Source organism: Vanessa atalanta, chromosome Z, assembly GCF_905147765.1.
Source record: "Vanessa atalanta chromosome Z, ilVanAtal1.2, whole genome shotgun sequence".
Classification (NCBI taxonomy): domain Eukaryota; kingdom Metazoa; phylum Arthropoda; class Insecta; order Lepidoptera; family Nymphalidae; genus Vanessa; species Vanessa atalanta.
The window spans coordinates 6988011-7010784 of NC_061902.1; the positions used below are offsets into that span (position 1 = coordinate 6988011).

At 31.7% G+C, this 22774-nt stretch overlaps 1 protein-coding gene across 4 annotated transcripts; it reads left to right on the forward strand.

The window, feature by feature from the left end:
- Positions 1-5066: 5066 nt before the first annotated feature.
- Positions 5067-22421, forward strand: LOC125076038 (sodium/potassium/calcium exchanger 4). Of its 4 annotated transcripts, none has more exons than XM_047687973.1 (10): positions 5067-5258; positions 18069-18251; positions 19221-19408; positions 19986-20172; positions 20249-20323; positions 20443-20720; positions 21003-21165; positions 21247-21348; positions 21456-21577; positions 21891-22421. In XM_047687973.1, the coding sequence occupies exons 1-10, from the start codon at positions 5240-5242 to the stop codon at positions 22116-22118; spliced, it is 1545 nt and encodes a 514-aa protein (XP_047543929.1). In that variant the 5' UTR covers positions 5067-5239; the 3' UTR covers positions 22119-22421. The 4 variants fall into 4 exon arrangements, with proteins under 4 accessions (XP_047543929.1, XP_047543932.1, XP_047543930.1 ...); XM_047687976.1 differs by lacking the exon at positions 5067-5258 and adding an exon at positions 5308-5491; XM_047687974.1 differs by lacking the exon at positions 5067-5258 and adding an exon at positions 5478-5537.
- Positions 22422-22774: the final 353 nt, after the last annotated feature.

Here is a 22774-nt window from a genome sequence, read left to right on the forward strand (position 1 = left end):
TGTTTAAATATTTACCGTAATCGTTACGTCAACAAGTAATTATTTATTTTGGTAATTATTTAATAAATTAAATTTTGTTTCTTTATTTTTCTTTAATAAAGCCCTCCTTGATCGTGCAACACTGTCGTGTAAGTATGATTACAATGAACGCAAAAAAAAATGACTTGCGAATGTAAACTGAATACACCTTAGAAAAGGGAGAGCTTTAGATCATTGGGCAATTTTATCATATATTTAAATGGATAATATTAACCACGTTGATTGATTGTACAGAAGATTGTCGCCTGGTATTGTTGAGTCGATTGCGTTGTCAGTTTGTATCTGGGTCAAACATACAACGCCACAAATAGTACGAGCGACGCACCGCAACAGATTTCACTTGCTAAGATATTTAATGCAGTTACTTCTTCTCTACTCATGACTTATTTTCAATATAAATACTATGTAAAAACTCTTTTGAGCTCGAATGACATTTTTGGGAATGAAATGATCGCCTCCAGGCTGTTTCAAATAACTTAAATATAATTATCATTGTACATGGAAAATGGTTAAAAAAAAAAAAATCCCGCTGAGTTTCTTTCGCCGGTTCTTCTCAGGTCCGAGGTGCTAAATTCCGAACCGGTGGTAGATTTTTGACAATCAATAAGCAAGTGTAAACACTTCTATATTGAATAAAGATTTTTGACTTTGACTTTGACTATGTGAAATAATTTATGACCTATGTTTGTAATCAAACTAACTTGAGTAACTCAATACTAATCGACTTGTTGCTCTAATGACTAGTTGGAAATCAATAGATTTGCTCTAGGAATAAAATGCAGATAGCTTACAAGACCGCAGATCTCAAAGTTCAGGGTTAAAACTCCGGGTCAGGTCAATAGAAAGTTATTTGGTTTTTCCGTTGAGTTTACACTTTCGTATCTCTGTGAGGAGATGACTGAGGAAATAGAGTGCACTTCTGTTTTTGCACACACTTGTGCTGCAGTTGGCTTTTCTCCCTTGAATGGCCGGCGTATCCGTATTCGTAAGGAGTACAGAACTATTAAGCATTATAAGAAAAGAGACTAGGTTTGTTTAAAAAAAATTACACCTTATATTAATAGTACAGTCAAAGGCCGAGTTAATGTTGTTAAATAAAAACTGCAAATCACGCTGAATAATTCCTTAAATTAAATCTTTGTAAAATATTATTCGTTAATGGTTAAAAAAATATTAGAATATTTTTAAGATTGGATGTGCGTCGGTCATGAACAATAGAGGCACGTAAGAAGTAACTCACCGCACCAGTGTGATTCTAAAAGAATTCAATTCGTATCTCACTAGTGTAATTTTGACAACCGCCATACAACGATCCGCCATTTTGATACTTGTATCGTATAAATTTTATAATTATTTTAGTCCATGTTGCGTATCATACTTTGAAATTTGACGTTTGTTTTCGGCAGTGAGTTTCGACTCTCTTCTTACAGAATGTCTCTACAGATCTGAAATGTCAGAATATGATATGCGACATTGACAACAATAATTATAAAATTTATAGGATACACGTATCAAAATTGCGTATCACCATGATTTTCTAGTGTTTTAAAATTCTCCAAATATATACCATGTCACTATTACTTAAAACGCTGAGTCTTCAAATTGCCTTACAGATAAAGATATCCAGGCATTTTTAAAATTGTTGATATAATTTCAATCCCCTCGAATATCATTTACCTTAATTACCTTCAACTTACTTGTGTGCTTGCCCTGCGTGAGGTGCAGATCTCAGAAGCCACTATGCTCGTTTTGAGCATACTAAAAATAAACTTGTAGCACGAGTAGGTATCATTTCTACCGAAATCAAGAAATTCTCCCTGAGACGAATTACTTACCAACTAATCAATTTTAGTTTTAAGTTCAGAAATTATTTATAAACAATATTTATTTTGTTATTAATAACAATACTGTACAGATGATAAAAGGCATGGATGTAGTATTTAGTTGTGTTTTATTAACATAATTAATATAGAAATGACTCAATAGAGCTTTTAGGAGCCTACTTGAATACAGTAAAACCAACACGCGATTGTTGACAGTTGTTGCGACATTTCTAGTAAAGTGTAGCATCTATGTCTTCGTAGAAAGCTTAACCTCATGCTATGCACGCGTATGTTCTGGAGTTTGTAACGGACGAAAATAACGTACTATTGGCCCTGTATGTTAAGTAAAGTGTCGTGGCTACAAATGTATCTATTATCGAGATGGTTGGATATGTCCAGGATAACTATAATTTAACAACTGTTGTTTACGTGACTTTACACACATATGTATCGAAATGCGAAAAATTAATAAAAAATAACATATTAAAGTGTTTGTAAAATATGGTGTAGGCGTCCAAAATGTACTGAATTTTTTAAACTCATCATCTATTTCTTTATTTTCTATCTTTACGTATTCTGAGAAAAAAACCTTTTCCTTACTAATATATTAAAATCACTAACCACTAGAGATTTAATGCAACTTTTGGTATCCCTTATCATAGTTTACGTATTTTTTATTATTGTAACAGAATCGTTAACAATTCATAATTTTACAATTCTACAACCGCCAAATTGGTTATTACGAGCATGTATCATCTTTATGTTCTTTACTTTATCTTTAGTTGAGGATGATAGACGTAACTGATAAATTGTTCAAGACACTCGCGTATTAAATCGAGACAATTACGTAAGGGACGTCATAGTTTAATTGAGCAAGTAAAATCCCGTTGTTGATTGAATGAAATTACTATAATTAAATATAAAAAAAATCTTTTAATTTGACCATTAAATCATTTTAATTACTTTATTATCGTTTCTTGGCAAAGCTTGTTGACAACGTGGGGTTAGTATTTTTGGATTTCCAGGCAGGATGTCGTCCTCTTAGTCGATTACGGTTACGGCGGTCATTTCAAGGGGGACCACCCAGCTACTCAGGGCATATTACAATGCACAAGTGTGTCCGCACACACAGGTGCACTCTCGTTCCATCACTTGCTTAATCCTATAGGACGGAAAATCCAACACGACCTGATAGAGTTCAGGTGGATTTACGTTCATTTTTTTTATAAAAAAATTTTAGTAGCAGTCCGTATTTTTAAAGTTGACACACAAAACACGTAATGCCTTTTAACCTTGCTTTGAAACTTATATGGACATATCGGATTTGCTGAACCATCACACTCATTTGCACCATAATAAATCCCGTGTAGTTATCTAGTCTCTCTGGACATCGATCAGAAGGATATCAATATCATCATTTATTTACGATACTGGTATAAACAAGCACTTACTATTATTATGTACAACCACACGTATAATACACAATACTCACAATCTTTTTTCTTGTAACAGACATAAAACTAATTTCAAACTCTCTCATAGGCCTCCTTGATGTGGTCGTGATTAAAATATTTATTTCGAGCAATTAGAAATCCGTTAAGCCGAGTTAACTCCATCAATATAATTCATTAATTGTTCTATTGTGCGTTGGAAATAAACGGAATATTAGCTAAACCAAACAATAGTCCATTGTAGCATATAAGCTTTTTTGATTCATCATCCTTAAAGAAAGATAACAAAACTATACCAAACTTTAAAATTTCGCTGATAAGTTTTCTATATGGGAAATTGTATAATAGTCTAAATATAGAACTTTGTTTAGTATACCTGGTCTAATCGCAAGTATGGGTTAAAAGTAGTATTATCGGAACGATCCTCTTTCCAACGAACTGTAAAAAAAATCAAAAAGAGAGAGATTATTATTTTATATATTTAGATTTACAAGCAGTAATTATACCAACTAAAGTATATATATATATATATTTTATAACTTTGTATAACTTATATAAGTATAGGATATATCGCCTATTATGGTACTCATTCAACATAAAAGGTGAAATAATTTTTATGGCCGAATATTATATAAGGTTAAGGGTCGACGGGAAAGCCGACATTGTATTTTCATACACTTAATTTGTATTTGTATTTGATCTCCTGCTATATGGCGGAGGAAATAAATCACGATGAAACTTGCATCTATCGGATGCTACCACCGTCATCAACCCGCTTAGGAGCACCTTGGTGTCATCAGTTATAAAGTCTTCTAAAAACCAATAGGCTATAAGTTATATTTCCGTAAGAATAAGACAACATAACGAAAAACTATATTAAGGTACATAGTGGTAACTCTAGTTTCTCATTCCTCTTATAATTGTAATTGTCGCTTGAGTCTGAACTGTGATACGTTACTACTCAATCTGATGCAATTAAATGTAATTGTGTTGTCGCGTGCCGGTGCAGGGTGGGTGCAGGTGGGGGGAGGTGGACGAACTCTTAACCCGGTAGATTAGTGAAATCGCTGTTGGTGTCCGTTACATATATCATGTTCTTGAAGCTCGGACCGTATATGATGTTCTTGTGATTTAGAATAATTTGTTGTCATACACTTCTTAAATCTGAAACGTAGTGGAACTCACCCAAAACGTGCTGCGTTCCAATCTAGTTAATTTAATATTTGCATTAGTTGTGGAGAGTTTTATCTTTAAATTATTAGTTACAGGAAATATACAAAATGATATATAATAAATATATAAGCATTATTTCCAAACCACGGAACAAAATTTGAAATAACGGACATTATGTCTGCAGTTTGGTTGACATGATTCCAAGTCGATATATGAGATAAAGCAGTTAGTAATGTACCGTCAATTACTGACTGAGACGAGGACTGAAAAAATCGTTATATATCTTTTATTATAATATATATAATAATACACACAAATAATTATACAACAGTATATTATATATATTTATTTTTAATTTACTTTTGAGGAAGATTTTGCTGATCAACATGCAACCATTCATTACCTATTTTCTTGAATTCTTAGTCACACCTGTAAATAATAATTAATTAGCCTAATGTACCTATGACATTTAATACTACAAAACGATCTCAATTACTTATGAAGTTAAAAAATCGTAGCCAGCTCATATACAATATGTGGTAAGGCAGAAGCTGCGTTCGGAGTCACTTCATCACTGCGCCCGTGCGCCGCCCGACGTACGTGTATTGTATGAGAATATATAATTGGATCCCGTATTCTTCTTTTGACGAGCTCTCCGCCCGGTCCATTATGTACCGTCGAGCGCTGGCCGCGGCATTTGGACGCCACTGACGACGCTCTCGGTCGTCTCCGCGCGATCCCTCCGCCACCACGATGAATGCCTCCGAACGAGGTACGTTACATTAAACGAGTAGCCGTCCCCAGCGGGGACTGTGAAGTGCACACCGCGTACCGGCAAGGTTATACATCGAAACAGGTCGGAAGTGCGTCCTATTCTCTGTGAATGGCTAGGTCACACTATTGCGAAGCTAATGGGCAGGGGAGAAGATTATATCAGCGGCCCGAGTGCCTGTTATTCGAAGTGAATGTAGTGGCTTGTGGCATCCGAGACGCCGGCTGGGGCCCGTAAGTATGGAAGAGTGAAGACGCGACATGGCTTACCATGCGACAGGTATGTGCTGTCGCGATCGCGTCCGACATCCCTGCGGTTCCAAGAACGCGTTAAAATTTCAAGAATATTGAAAGCCAAAAAAAATCGTATTTAATTGACCCGAAAATAGTAGTCAGCACATGTAACTCACAAATTACGGGTGTGGCTATCAGCCTGGACAATGACTATTCGTAAACGAATTAGTACCGATTATGGCGCAACGATCTAATACAAGCATTTTATCGCGTTTTATTATTATGTCCTCATGAATATTTAAGGTTACTTAACAATATCAACAAATACACAAATATACTATGTGAAGTATGTATTAATGATACCTAATGCTAATTGTCTTCAATATTGCTTAGGTAAAATCGTGAAAAATATTATCTGTAAATTTAAATACCTATATATTTCATAATTGGCTTGATTCTCAATTGTTATTTTTAGCCGGCACACGAATTGTTGCTAGTGGATAACTATGACAGGTACAATTTGTACTCGGAAAAAAAACCACATGATTAATTACACGAACATCTTCACGATCGACACATTCTATTGTATTACAATACCGACTAATATCATTTAGTCTTATAACTTTGTATATTTTATAAGTTGCTAATTAATTGTTATTTATAAAGTTTGTTTTAACTTTATCACTTGTCTTGTTATGTAAATTATGTTGTAAGTATGAATTAGTAACAAGTAAGTATTTTTGACATTTTGTGTAGAATTTAGGCACTCAGTTTGACTTACGTATTAAGTATTAACGTTTAGTGTAAATATTAAATACCTCACTGGTTTACCAGCACCTCATTTAAACTTTAATATATCTCAATCTAGTTTTATACATGTTTGTCGAAAATTCATCAAAAACGTTCTAAGAGTAACAAAATAACATATAAATCTGGTTTCTTTATTTGTTTTTTTTTTTTTAAATAATATTTCATTATCGTCAATTTTAACAATTATACATATTTGTTTTGCGAATAAAGCAATAAATATGTAGTTTATTTTAGTGGAATATGTTTTACTGAACTATTTGTTTCTTGTACATATGTGTTTTATTCCAAACTGTGAATATGTTTACAATTTTGTTTCGTTATATTTTTTACTTTGATCATTGTCATTTGGTTAAAATTCTTCCATATAACTTTGGATGAGTTTCGACTTCAATAAAATATATTTACCATGGTGAAAAACTTATACAATTTCATTATTTACATGTTTTGTATTGCAAATTTGATTTACTTTAAAACCTACATTATTTGCTGTGCGCTAGCCAACATTTTAAGCTTATTAAATGTATAAAATTTATAAACCCTATTATACAATTTATATTTTAGATTTCGTAACAAATATATTTCATATTGACGATATTGTTGTTTATCGTCCATTGTTCGCGAGAGTTCGAACAGAAGATAAGAACGTTTTATTTGAGGTTAATATTAAAATTGTTTAATTTCATCATGTTACATTTAATAATTTTTAAAGTGTAGCAATTTTCTTGTCCGCGGCTAATTTTACGGTCGTTTGCGTCGGCAAGCGTTCCTAAAGTTAGAAGTAGGGGAGGCACAGGATTAGCGCCTCATCCGGTTAACAATTGACAAATTGTCAGGGCTGGCGATGGTGGAATCATCGTTCATCTTACTGCCTAAATTTCTATTGTTTCCACCTGAAATTCATCTATCGATCATAACTAAGTAAGGAGTAATGATATATATAAGACTTTAAGCCAAATTAAGCTTCCGTTTTACTTCAGCTGATTTTATTGATAATACGTTTAGTTATGCCTGTGAATTATTTTAAGATGTTCCCAGCGCAAATATACAAAAGAAATCTTTTGAACAGACATTTCATCCTTTTCCGAACTTTGGAATAGTCGTATTTTAGTAATAACCTCGAAAAATAAACCTGTTACATCGCTGTTTTTACGATTCTACGACAAAAATAATTACATTAAAATTTATAGATATTTTTGTAGATATAATCTATATAACGATGAGAAAAAAATCTAGAGGCGTCACCGAATCTTTACAATATAAATAATTGGCGTATTTCATGACACAACCGTTAAAGGAAATAATATTTATTTTTGCGAAATATTAAATTATAATATTATATTCATTGTATATTAACTACATATTACGCAATAGTAGGCTATAGGAGTTTAAAAGAGAGATGGAAAGAGTTACTACTAAATTGCTTGCCGGCTCTTCTTTGTAGAGTCTACGTTCAGAAACGGTGCCTTATATTTATTACGATTCAATATTATTTGAAAAATGTATATTATGAATTTAATTTTGAAATAGGAATATCCTCAACCTCAAAAAAAGTAGATAAAATAATAATTTGAGCTTACTATTACTAATTGGAGATACGTCATTATGACAAGGCCCGCTGAACGGTCTGTCGTAAGGAGCCGTGGAATTACGTTTGAGTGAATATGAACAAATTTAGCTTATATTTATAAGTTACGAGCTAACTCAGATCAACCGAAAATTAAATAAGATTACGCCAGTAACTTGTACAAATTTGCCAAGATTCGTCCGTGTTAAACAAATATTTTGTATTTGATATTGATGCTATCAAATTGCTATTAAAAATAAGTCGTAAAATGATTAAAAAATAATTGATTAAATTTTTTTACTTGTTAAATGATTATTCTATTGGCTTTAATACTTTTTATACGCGTTGTGTATTTTATGATCTTCAACTATAAACTTTGTAATATATATATATATATATATATTTTCATTGTGTTTCTGTTAATTTTAAATTGTGAGAAATCGGAAAAAATTAAATTGGCATCCAATATCGCATTAGCGAGATTGTTGTTGTGTATAAGATTTCAAAGTGCTTACGGAATAGTACGACCTCGAAAGCTTTGAGTGTACTTTACAGACGTCCTGAGCTATTTATTAGATTGAGAAATTGTTTTATAAATATTATATGAAGGACTCTCTTGGCTGCGATTTCGAGATGGCTGGTAGTAAATCTATTTATACGCAATAGATGTTTTATTGTTATATCTTATGTCTGAGATTAGGATTTACTATTAACTTTTTCTTGAACTATGTGTTTGATTTTTTTTCCGGAAACAAATGGTAATAGAATATTTGGCGCTCGTGAGTGTCTCTTCAAATGCTTATTACATTATCTGTTTTATTCAAAGCTGTAAATAAGAAATAACCTGGTTGTTTCCGTAAAACAGTAAGGGTTACACAATAATCATTTCCTCATATCTGCATTTGATCTTGATGGTTTTATGTTCAAAATAATGATCGAAAACGCAGATAATTCAATAATGGGGCGTTCAGGACTCTTTTTGTCGTCATCAAAATCAGTTTTTCTTTCGAGAAATGGCCGCAGCAGCTCAAATTTTGAATGTAATTTATTATTAGTTTTATTTTTCCAAGTAACCTAGACTTGACACACATGTATACTATTACATTTTTCTTCCCATTGGCTCTCTTGACATTGTAGCGAGAGGTGCCTAGAGGAATATGGTGTTCTTCTTCTGCGTTAAGGTTGTGTCATAGAAGGAGCGCTGACCCACTTCGCCAAAGAATACTGGCGTCGGTGCTCTGCACTCCTTTTTCCCCCACCACAAACATCCTACGCCTTCATGAAGAGCTGATATTGATACCGCTGGTTTTTAGGGGTAATCGCAGTGCACACTGTGTACAGTCCAGAATTTCGTCCACATTCGTATGGCAGAAAAACGAAAATGCATTTTCCGGCAAAAGAGGGTACCGATAGAAGCGGTGTGCAGCTCTGTGTACTACATGTTAAATATTCTACCGCCAATTAGTAATGAATACTTTATCTTTCTGCGTTTTGATTAGAAAGCTGGTCTAGAAGTTCGTAATATTTACAATACCGTTGTTCCTATGCCTGAACACTTTTCGCTCGAATCAGCTATGCCCCCAGAATATTATAAGAAAACTTTTGTGAAAACTATATTCTCTCACTGTATTATGCGTAGTGGGACACTCTCCTTTCGGAATAGTCGCAGTTTTTAGAGGACTTACTTAAATATTTTATCTGAGATCAAATAATTGCAATTTTCCTTTCTCTATGATTCTTAACCCTATTTACTTTAAATGTAAATCAATCTCATTGACTATAACTATTTAATGTTGTAGTCAAACCTTTATTCTATATACAGGCACTTTCTTAAGTGACTGACTGTTAATTCATATATAAACAATTAAGATTTTAAATTTATATATTTTCGGACGACCGCTATAACTCAACTTCGTTCAATTCATTCGTTAAAATGTACATTATTTTTAACACACCAAGACAAATAAATCTGTCATATACTATGTTATTCAGTTTAGATGTCGCACTGCAAACGTGCTGATATATTTTTTTAACTTCCCGTAGCGACGTGTAGTGATTCGTAGAAGCTAATGCGTCTGTAGTCATGACAACAATTTAAATTTATACTATTGTACATGAGTTATATAATGAGTTTCGTATCCGTAACCATTACTTTAAAAAGAAGCGTTCATTTGTTTTCAGTTTAATCTTATAAAGTAACTTTATTAATTCTACTTCGCAAGTAAAACTAAGAGCAAACGCTTGCATATCGTACGTCACTACATTGATCAAAGTCCTTTCATTCATTCTTTCAAAGTGAATACGTTGTTTGTAGTTACATTACATGTACATACACACGAACACGTATTATAAGACAAAGAGATTACATGGTATAGACAATAGAGGATAGATATTTATTTTTAAATAAATTGATCTAGATTAAAAATGTACGTTTTTTTTATGTATTAATTTGTGATGAAATAATTGATTTCGTGATGGAAAATAGTTACATTTGCGATCTATTCAAATTTTATCGTCGTGCATTAGTATGACTGACATTCGTGCTTACAAGATGTCGACGAGACGACTAAAAAGCACAGATTATATTATATAATTAAAATTTATAAAATACTTTGTCATTAACACGCCTTCTTTAATAATAGATAGTGTCATTGCAAAAGGAACAAATAAACCATTCCTAAAACCTTCAAAGCGTTGGTCATAAATGAAATAACCCATGTGCTTATAATACTAACTCATTAAAACTTGGACCCTTGGTTTAACAACGTATATGGATTGGTGATGGAATATTTAGTAGTAGTTTTATTAAATTCAAATATATAAAAGTTAATATAGCCGTTATAAATGAATACTTTTATTTATTTGAAGCAGCTGAAAAACTACGAAACCAATATTTATAAAAAAATATACCAGAAATTGAGCGCGTTTCGGAGAAGATATATAATATTATTAAATAAGTAGGTAGGTATCACAATATCACGCGCTTTATGTTAAGAATATTGACGTGACAAGCGTGAATACCTACGTGTTGTCCGTAACCATTGACTATACATACATATAAAACGGTTTCAAACATTCATTGGTCTATAGGTACGTTTACGTTTGTAGCTAACTGGCGGTATATCGAAAGAAGCTAATATCAAAGACGTCTTAATGCGGACTTCCTGCCTTCTTTCATATGTCAATTTCCTTCGTAATGCATTCGATGATATCTCAACGAGTGGAGGCACGCACTATTCCTCAAACGTAGTATGTCACGTTAAAGCTATTAGATCTAGTTTACGTCAACAAAGCTTAATTCATTATACGTCGTAGCATTGAAACATCGGATAAGTGGAATACGTTCTTGGACTTGGACATTTAACGAAACTACCGGTTCACATGTTTAACTATTACATAAGTTCCTAGTACGATGTTGACGGAGTTTTCGTTATGTAATTATTTTACGATACATTAATGGATTTCTGAAAACACTAGTTTATTGAGAACAGTTCTCCATTTTTCCGCTATTACGGAGTTTGCATTAGATTATTATATTTATTATTGGCGACTAATAGTTTCCATTTATAGTATAAAAATATGTGAGTATGTACTCAATCAAACAAACAAACAAACTGTTTCAAACGAATTATATTTAAGTGTCGACCGTTTTTGATAAAAATATCCTAAATATAGTATTAATCCAAAAAACGAGGTAGCTTTTATTAGTATTTTGAATTGAGTTTATTAAAATCAATTATTTCCAAGTGGTTAACCACTTACAACTATTTGGTTAAATGAGTTTTAATATATTGATTAAGATAATACAAGAGCGTCGTTAACGCCATAATTTTGATACAATACAATAATTTAATAGCGGACATATTTTTTAACTTGTCGACAAGCAAGCGTAAACGACATCATAGATTTATGTATATAATTAGATAGTAATCGAGAAATGTAATGTTATATTAAAAAATAATGCTTGTTTATGTGGGTACTCCGCGCGATCGCGACTCGTTCTTCTGATTGAGTTGTATATTTCTGGCATAATATGATCAACGCACAATAGGCGATGCATCTTCTATGCGTTCGTATAAGGCATCGTGATTTGAAGCCGAGGAGATTTTTTTTAAGGCTTTTTTTATGACATGTCATTTTTTCAAGAATAGTAAAATTAATTTATAAAACTTGTAGCTTAAGTCTTTTGTATAAAGTCATTGCAATTCTAAAACCTCGACTTCGTTTGGTCGCCAGGCTCTACATTTATCGTCTTATGTTGTCAAATTATGCGAAGTAGAAGAAATGCAACAACAATAATAATCCATAATAAAACATACACTAACACATTTTTCAACAGATAAAACATACCATACATACAGTAATATTAGCATACAATTGGCGGAGCGCGAGCAATAACAAAGTATTTACAAAAAAAAAAGTAATTATGACTTATTGGTAAAATATGCTAACGAGTTCTTTGAGCACTTGTTATGTATGAAATTTTCTGAGGTAAATATATAAATATCAAAGTTATAGACAAACGTTTCCTCACCGATGTTGATGTTATTAGTAAATGTCAAAATTCAAAAATACAATAAATTACTTATTCTATAAGTCATTATCACTTTATAAAATAAATTAGGCAAAATAAAGAAACTACAGGTAGATAAACTTTTATTAAGGCATCGCTCGCATGTACATTGATCTACTAATATGATAATAGCATCCATAAAAAAAAATAGTTGAATAGGTTTTCTAATTAATGATATTAAAAAAAAACACAGTTACTCCAATAATTTTCTTAATTCCAGAAAAATCAACTTGTCACTTGAAGTGAGATCCTATGCGAAAATAAATGAGTTAGTTAAAAAAAACTCTGCGTATTCTTCTTCTTTTTATTAGACACACGTTTTGTATGTATAAATAAGAGGTTGACGTTATTTTCTAAAATCGGTTAATCCGGTTAGTCAAGTTGTCGCAGTGGTCATTTGAGTTAATTTGCCTGTTGACTTTGCTATTTGTCGGAGCGTTTTTAGTGAGGAAGTCACTTTGTTTGTTTGTCTTCAGCAATGCGTTCGCTCCTACGTACGTACAATGTTCGTTATTTTTTAAATGTTTTTTTTATCCAGTCTTTCGGTTGTCTGGATAATATTTACCAGTGAATAAATTGATATTAAAAGTGAAATATTATTTTAATAATAAAATATCTTAGTGGCACGTTTAAATATTCCAAATAAAAACCAAAAACTTATTCAATAATACATCAACATTTCTAATATTAATTTATAATACAACAATATTACAATGAATTCATTGCAATACCATTGTATTGTTTTAAAAGAAAAAAAAAACACGTGTGTGTTTTGAGCTTTTAAGCCAGTTGTGCTGACATCTGTTGGTGATTTTAGCGCTTTTGGCGCTTACTGGTAATATTATAAATCTCTTATTATACTAAGAGTAGAGAGTCATATATATATATATGTGATTATATATGTGATATATATATGTGATTTTTATAAATCTTCAACCACTTTTTTTTCGCGATATTGTGTCTTTTATATGTGACCGTATTATAAATGTTTTCTCTGTAAAATAATGCAATAAATTTACATAATTTAAATAAGTTTATATGAACCTATTACCACAAGTGTTTTCTAATTATAAAAAAAACAACGGATCAGTTGTATTCCATTTGCGTGTCTCCTATGAAAAGGAAAGTAACAAAGAAAAAATGTCATTCGACCTTTGAGATGCCTGAAGATAAATGAATATCGATAAAAAAAATAAGTTTAAAAATTATTTATTGCTCGGTCTTTGAAGTTCTAAGTGTCCGCGATTTGTTATAACAGTGAACAGCCATGTCAGTGTACCACAACATAAATTGCTGCGTCTAATAACTTCAAGTTATCTCGAGTATGGAGGAAATGGATCAATGAGAGGACGTCTTACTAAACAATACTTATTACTTTGTATTTTGAAATCAGAAAGTCTAATATTTTTGTCAATTATATATTATTCGTACTAGACATAATTTTAATTGCTCGACCTTATATATCGTAAATGCTATACAATTACAATTAAACAAGAATTCTAGAGGTGATATATTTTTTTTTAATTTTATAAATGTACGTGAAAATGTTAGTTAAGAGTGTTAAAACGCGTAATAAAGTAATTTGATTTTTATAGTGATTAAAGACTTATTTCAATAAATTCAATATACGATTTCAATAAATAATTCGTGTTTATATTCGAAACACAAAAGGCTTAAAATAAATCCTTTATACTTTAATATATTTAAGACAACTCGCGTAAAGGTTTGGAGAGAGGTTTATTTCAATAATAATGTGTATTATATCTCGATTCTGATTACTACTTTAAAGCTATAAAATTTTTTAAAGAGGAGTCTTCTCCTTCCCTAGCCTTGGTAACCATGTGGATGTGTTAATTTTAATTTCAAAATGAAACTTTAAAAATATTCCCTAAAAAGTAAAATAACAGCCTGTACCTGTATGACTACGGCAAAGGCTCTTCTCTTTTAGCAGAAGGTTTGGAGTTAATTCAAACACGTTGCTCAAATAGTGGTATAAACAATGGAAAATTTTCATTGAAATTAGACACATGAAAGTTTATTTACAACGTTACCGCTGAGCACATGATGAAATATATTGAAATTCAATGGTGCTTGTTCGGGTTAGAACCTGTAATAATCAGTTAAGATGCACACTTTCTAGCCACTGGATCATCTCAGCTCAACTATATGAATATAAATAATGATTGTTTTTAATTAAATAAAAAGAAACAACAAGTAACATTTCCGATTGAACTATTTGATTTCATTCAGGCAAGTCCAAGGACAATACCTATTATTCTAATACGGGTTAACAATCAGAGTCGTTTAAATGATTATTTCAAGAGGCAGGTCGCTGAACTATTCTGACCCACAAAAAAGTCAATTGGTGTGCCCTTACTAATATATAATTAATTTTGGCTACGTTCCGTTCTTGAGACTAATTCGCAATTCGATGAAATATTAAGTGGTACTATACTTTGTTTGTGTTATATATACAATATACATTTTCTTAGTATCATAATACTAAGAAAATGTATGAAAATGTTTTTATGTTTTTCTTAAAATATAAATTCTTACAATAACTACCAATTTATGTTTCAAATTTACTGAATGTCTTGGAGAGGCTGGCCTAACAATTCATAGGTCTTAGAAGTTGATGTTCAATGAAATGTTATATAATATGTTATTGTATTGTTAATTATGAATGTTAAGTCGTTTATTTTATCGTAATCGTTTATTAATCGAACTCTGATGAAACTATACATGGGGCAGCAGTTCTGTTCTGTTATGATATCTAGCCCCGTTTTAAGATCTTCCCATTGCATAGTCGATAATGGTTAAGTCACACAGACTTGACTTAACCTGCTTGATTAGAATTGAACTACCAGTATCGCCTAGGAACTCCCAGATTTTTTGCATCCCCTGTACCCGTTGGTTAAAAAGGGACCAATGATACCTTGATTTGAAATGTTTTCCTTTAAATGTTTTAATTAAATCAGCAAAAGTCGTATATATATTTTTCCTGATATTTAACAAAACGGTTGGACGAAGACAGTGTTAAGTTCTTACAGAAGATACCAGTATCTACTGTACGGAAAAATGTATGTTTATGACGAATATTTAGGTATTACTTATAAAGATTTTTTAAAATGTTTTTGCAAGTATTAATCACTAAATACAACCACAATATAGTCGATTTGCATTTAAATTTAAAACGTAAGTGAGTAAAGATGATAATTTAAAAAAAAATAATGCGAATAACAATAAATTAAAATAATTATTTTTTCACTTTCAAATATAGTTTTAACACGTGACAAATTGCGTGATTAAATGAGTTTTCGTGACAATCATTAAGAAACTTACATACTGATGATATATGTTTGTACGTTGTATTTAAATTAACGACTAACATTGTAATTATTCATGGATTTCTTATTTTATTTCGATTACTTTTAGGTTTGTATTTTTAGTTATATGTTATAATAATAACTTATATAAGTAAATAATTATCATCTAATAGGAAAAGTTAGATTTTACGATACCTACGGCTTGAGAAGGAGTGCCTGTATTTTACGCTGGCGAACCTTAGGCTATTCTCACATACATAAGTCAGAATGTATTAAAAACATATTATTTTGTGGATACTTTCCTTTACAGTGGATCATGAAATTAGAAACATTAACAAATTAAAATTATTTTTTGATTAAATTTCAACGCGAGATCCGAAACCTTTATAACATACGCTCTACACTAAACTATTACATCTAATAGAATTATAAAAGCCTTATCGGGTAACTGTTATAAATATCAGTATTTTTTTACCAGAAGAAATACTTCGTGTTCATTCGATATCAGATTACTTTATAAATGAAAGTGTTCCATGCGACATCCACGCGAAAATAATAAACGTCGTCAAACTATAGTTACAACTAATTAAATGTTTTCGATAATAATAAAGCATATTATCTTGTAAATGAAATGTATTGCGTGTTTTAAGTTAATGAGTTTCGCATTTTAAGTTCCTAGTTGAGATTCTCACTTTTTTATGAATATAAAGCAGATATGCTAATTGTTACGGCTTAATGTTATGCGTACACGCACGTTGCCGTGAATATACCGGTGTGAACTGCAATATTGTCTTTAATTCAATTGCTTCTTATGTATGCAATATTCTTAAATGGATGATGATTATTATTATCATAAAAACGTACAATATTTAAAAACGATTAACTAATTACAATTTACAAATATGTAAATCTACGCAACGTTATGTACATACTTATATATTATATACTAAATATTTCTAATTGTTTATTTGTAAGAATAATGACTTTCTATATATATATTTATATATATATGTCGTAGGATTGTAATTCGACTATTCTCGTATACCCGGATAACTAGAAAATAGAGATATCGGTAAAATGAAAACTTAAAATGATGTTGTTTATCGCATATATATGATTCATGATGAATTTTACGTATTTTATATATATCTGTAACATACAACGAATTTGTGGCATGATCGAAAATATACAAGTTTTATTATTTATTATTTAAAATTGAAACTAAAATAATACAAAAGTTTTAAATAAATCGTATGAATAGTCCGGAAGATATTTATATATTTGTACAGAATACACAGGAAATTTGGATCGGAAGTAAACCTTAAAGAATTCAGTGCTACAAAATGTTCAAATAAATAACAACTAATTGGACTTATTTTATTAATTGTTGCTTGTTAGTGAACCGTTTTTTGCTTTTAAATCAATTGATTAAAAAATGCAAAAAAAATGTATTTGTAACGTTATCGGTTCATGTTTCACGATATTCATTCGTAATATATTGTATTAATAATAAAAAAAAATGTCCTCTTCCTTCTCCCAAGAGAGTGTTACTATTATTTATTTATTTAATTCCTACGTCACTGTAAATTTTTACTGTGTAAAGTCCGGAATTATTGCTAATATACTCTACCAGACATATTTCAAGAAGTGTTGAAAAGACTGTAAGACTGTTGTTATAAGCGTATATTTAAACGAAAAACAATTTACTTGTAATCATACAAATAAATACGACAATATAGATGTTGTATGCTTAAAATTACGTTACAAACATCAAACCTATGTATTATTATGTTTCGATGTTAGCTCAAAGAGAGACAGTGTTATTACAGGCGCAACAACATGGTAATGGCGTATAATTACAATGTTTGTATACAATGTTCTAACACCTAATACAACTGGTAATATTTCTTACAGCAATAGTGTCTGAGTTTTGTGCAGTGGTTGGTGATTGGGAATAGTTGACCAATCATTGATGTTCTTTATTAATTTTTTCCTCGTTTGCTGTCCTAATCTTAATAAAGAAGAGAGCGTATGGTCGAAGTAATAAGATTTATTTTAAATTAACAAAATATTTACCGTATTACAAAATATTGCTACCTCTGTTTCATTCCTCTACCTTGAGGTTGCCTGGAAGAGATCGCTGTTTTAGCGATAAGGCCGCCTCTTGTGCATCTTTTTTGAATGTGACTTATGTATATGTTTATTGGTGTACAATTTTGATTTGATTTATTCAATAAGAATATTTATACGTAACATTGTGATAATATTTTTATTTCATCTGTGTTTATTTTCTTATTCATATAGACGGGTATCTCCGCAATTGCACGCCGCCGGCCATCGACGATTTTCCAGCGGGCTTCTTCACGGAGATACAGAGGCAGCATGGCGCAATCGTTCTACATGCATTTATTTCCATCTATCTTTTCTTGGCACTCGCTGTCGTTTGCGATAAATTTTTTGTACCAGCCGTTGATAGAATATGCACGGGTAAGTAAATGCTAAGCTTTTTTATTTTAAGTTTCCGTAAAGTTTTTGCTGAATCATGTACTGTATGGACCATATACAGTACATGATACATACTATTCTGTAAGAACTCATTTTGTATCTCAGTTTCTTATTATTATCCATTGTTACATTTTTTACATTAGCAGCCTGTAAATTTCCCACTGTTGTGCTAAGGCCTCCTCTCCCTTTGAGGATAAGGTTTGGAGCATAATCCACCACGCTGCTCCAATGCGGGTTAGTGGAATACAATGGCATGTGGCAGAATTTCGACACATGAAATTAGACACATGCATGTTTTCTCACGATGTTTTCCTTCACCGCCGAGCACGAGATGAATTATAAACACAAATTAATCACGTGAAATTCAGTGGTGTTTGCCTGGGTTTGAACCCGAAATCATCGGTTAAGATGCACGCGTTCGAACCACTGGGCCATATCGACTCTCGGCTATCCATTGTATCTTATCATAACTGTTATAGTCAATATAATATAACACTTTCGAATTTGATCATCGTATTGTACGGTGGGTTTTGAGTTTGTTCATACAGAATAGATCTGTGAATGTTCACATTTTAAAACCCCTGCTAAGTTGCCATACTTAGTATTGTTGTGTTTCGGTTTGAAAGGTGAATGAAATAGTGTAACTAAAGGCACAAGGGCTTTTTGATTGTATAAGGGAAGAGCGGGGCCTCCTACTACAGGTATTGATATAATTAAAATTGATATAATTAACCCAACGATGTATAAACAAGTGTCCTACTTTGAATGAAATAAATTATTTTTATTTTTATTTATATAACATCATAGGACACAATATAAGAATAGAGTTAATTGTTTTACGGCGCCAATATAAATAGACAGCGGTCACCATTTACCATCAGATGGTCCGTTTGCCCGTCCGCATATAATAGCATAAAAACTTTTTTTTTAATAATTTGCTTATACTTTCAGCTTTAAATATGACAAATGATGTGGCTGGTGCCACTTTTATGGCAGCAGCTACGTCAGCGCCGGAATTGTTTGTGAACGTCATCGGGACTTTTATAACTGAGGGTGATATCGGCGTGGGAACTATCGTTGGTTCAGCCGTATTCAATATTCTGGCTGTGGCCGCCTGCTGTGGCATAGGCGCAGGAATGGTACGTATAATATAATCATTAATCACAATTTGCTAGTTTTTAGATTAGATACGTCAACAGTTTCATAGAGCTTTTTCAGAACTATACTTAGTTTGGTTTACACGCACCGATTTTTTCATTTCTGTGATCATTGATTACACATTCGAAAGAAAAAGGCATTGCATTGTTTAATCATAAAGGCGCGTACAGACACCTTCCATATTTAAATTATCTTTCATTATTATTTAATTATATTAAAAAATATATATATATTATTTACATAAGAATTTTTAACATTAAGTCCTTAAATATATACATACATATGAATTAAAAATAGTTATTGCATAAATATTGACCGCGTGGAATGGTTGCAAGAATGCTAGCAGCATTTCACCGTTGAATCGCAATTCCGATCCTCTGAACAAAAAACGAACCAGCCCTCCTGTCACCAGTGGAGACAATAGGAAGAGGTGTTATATTTTCAATGAAGCTTTTTGCACTACTACTCCAAGGTCCAAATGTTTCAACAGCAAATGGAAAACTTCATAGACGATAAAAAAAATATAGTAAGGTAATTTTTTATACTATTTTATTTTAGGTGGTACCTCTTGATTGGTGGCCGTTAACCAGGGATTGTCTAGCGTATGGAATTACAGTATCTATACTTATTTGTATCATGCATGACGAATACGTGCAGTGGTACGAAGCTTTTCTTCTCGTTTTATTGTATGGAGTTTATATCTGCATTATGTATTACGACAAATCTATTCAAAACTTTGCTAAAGGTAATTTATTTATGATATATTTATAAATGGATTTTACTTATAACCGGTCCTGATTGTATTATTATTTTTACAACAGGAAGTTGGATCTGTGTTTCAAATTTTTTGAAGAAAGATAACGAAAAACAAGACTCCGTTTTACCAGTAGACAATGGTATGTATACTTGTAGAGATTTATATATTTACTAACATTAGAAAAAACAATAATATTATTAATTATTTTACATTGTATTTAAAATTTAAAATTAAAGTTCCAAATACAATTTTCAATAGATCACCATCAGCACAACGGGAATGTCAAGAGTGCATCCTTATTTACGGATACGAATGAAAAGAAACTCTCCGCGGATGCCTCTCTTCAAGTCGAAAAGATTAAAAATGATGATGATAAAAGTGTGAGTGGTGAAAACGATCCCAAGGTCAGTGATATGGAAATCGCATGTCAAGAAGAAACTAATCAAGGTAACGTTGAAGAAGGGAACAAAGAAGTAGTAGAAGAATATCGTCATTCTTTATGGAAGTGGCCATCTGGAAGAAGCAAACTTACAAAGGTATAATTTAAGAATATTTCCTTCAAAATGTCTGAGAGGAAAGGAAAATAAGATTATTTGCAATAAAATGCCAATTCGTATCATATATGTTTGTGTAATATAAAATAAGAGTATTTAGGTTTTCACGATATATTATGTTTATGACGACCAACCCCTAAAAAGCGAACGAAGTCGCGGTTGACAACTAGTATTGAATACAAACCCCAGCAATACTTTCTTCTGTAAGCTAGTTTTGATACTGATTTATTTCTTTTCCAATAATATTTAAGCCGTTTATTTCAGACGACCTGGATTATAACATGGCCGATACATCTGGTGTATCTCTTCACGATACCTGATTGCGAGAAACCTCGTTTTAAGAACTGGTTTCCACTAACATTCATCATGTGCATTGTCTGGATAGGATCGTTGTCGTATATCGTTGCGTGGATGATCACCATTATCGGTAGGAAGTTATAAATTTACCACCTTTGCTTTTAAATTAACAATTACAAATAATAACTGTGTGATATAAAAAAAATCCTAGGTGATACGCTGATGATACCAGATTCAGTTATGGGGATTACCTTCTTAGCGGCTGGAACGTCGGTCCCAGAAGCTGTCTCCAGTGTGATCGTAGCAAAACAAGGTAAAATCAGTAGAAACTATTCAAATCTCAAAGGGTTAATGTAAAACAAATCAATCTTATTCATTCTGGTGTTTTAAATATTAAAACCCGTTTATATATATTTTCAGGCCATGGATCAATGGGAATAAGCAACTCAATAGGATCAAACACATTCGATATACTCTTGTGTTTGGGTCTCCCTTGGTTAATCAAAGCTTCTTTGACTCCAGCTGAACCTGGCAACTATTGGGTTAGACCGTTATTGTATATGAATATTACAAATGCGAATTATATCATACAAAGCGAATGTATTTAGCGAAAATATATTGCCGAGCGATTTGGGCCCGTAGTTTGATTATGTATAATCACTCACAAAACATCGATTAATATGTCATTCTATTATATTTTTAAAAATAATTAATTATAGTTTTTAATTCAGACTGGAAAATATTAATATTCGAGTGATTATCACAATTGGACGACTCTTTTCAATTTCGAAGTGTTTTGCTACGCACGTAATTGTAATAATAATATATTTGTTAAAACTTTTGTTCTTCCATTAGGTGAAGATAAATTCGATGGGTCTAGAATATTCTGCGATATCGCTGTTGTCTACGCTTCTGCTACTGTACCTCACTTTCTGGTTCAACAAGTTTAAGCTGGACGCGGCGGTAGGGCGGGCGTGCTTGGCTATGTACGCTATGTTCTTGGTACTAGCCACTCTCATCGAGTTGAATGTTTTCTTCCCGGTGAACGTGCGTACTTGCAGGAGAACCGAACTGAAATCTTAACTACTAAACAAACGCAGTGATATGAATGAAACCTCACCAGTGATGTCATTCACGTCAGATCCATAGGAAGCACCAGCTTTCTAACACGATGTTGTTCGCAAACCGTACTAAATTTTTACTCTTAGTTTTAAAGTGATATCGATGATCACAAATTTACAAACAAAGATTAATAAAGTTAAGTTTATTATTAATGATATTATTAATTTTACCTTTTTGATTGGGAACTAAGCGGCATAGTTTTTTAGATTTCGTTTTATTTTTATTAATTTACATTATTTTTTCGGTCTTAAAATATAATTTGATATTTGACATGATAAGAGTTTGGAATTATATAGAATATTATCTGAATTTAATGCCAAATATTTTTTATAGATTACATATTATCAACTAATGGTCAGAGAGCGAAGTCAATGCTAATACTTTGTATACCTTTTAACTTACCTTTGTAACAGAGGTACATTGTATTTTTAAGTCGGAAAAATTGTTTTGTAAATAAATACGTACGATGTTAATGTATCAGCAATTAAGAAATATAAAATATATAGATTTTTATTTTCATTATTATTTCAGTTGAAAATAATCCTAAGCTCCACCATATTTAATCCTAAACAATATTAAGGACAGAATATATTATACAATTAAAAAGTCAGACAAGT

Excerpts from the sequence above, each read along its gene's own strand:
- LOC125076038 (XM_047687973.1), top strand. Across the intron at positions 20,721-21,002 it reads GAAGAAGCAAACTTACAAAG|ACGACCTGGATTATAACATG; the intron begins GTATAATTTAAG and ends CGTTTATTTCAG. Across the intron at positions 21,349-21,455 it reads TGTGATCGTAGCAAAACAAG|GCCATGGATCAATGGGAATA; the intron begins GTAAAATCAGTA and ends ATATATTTTCAG.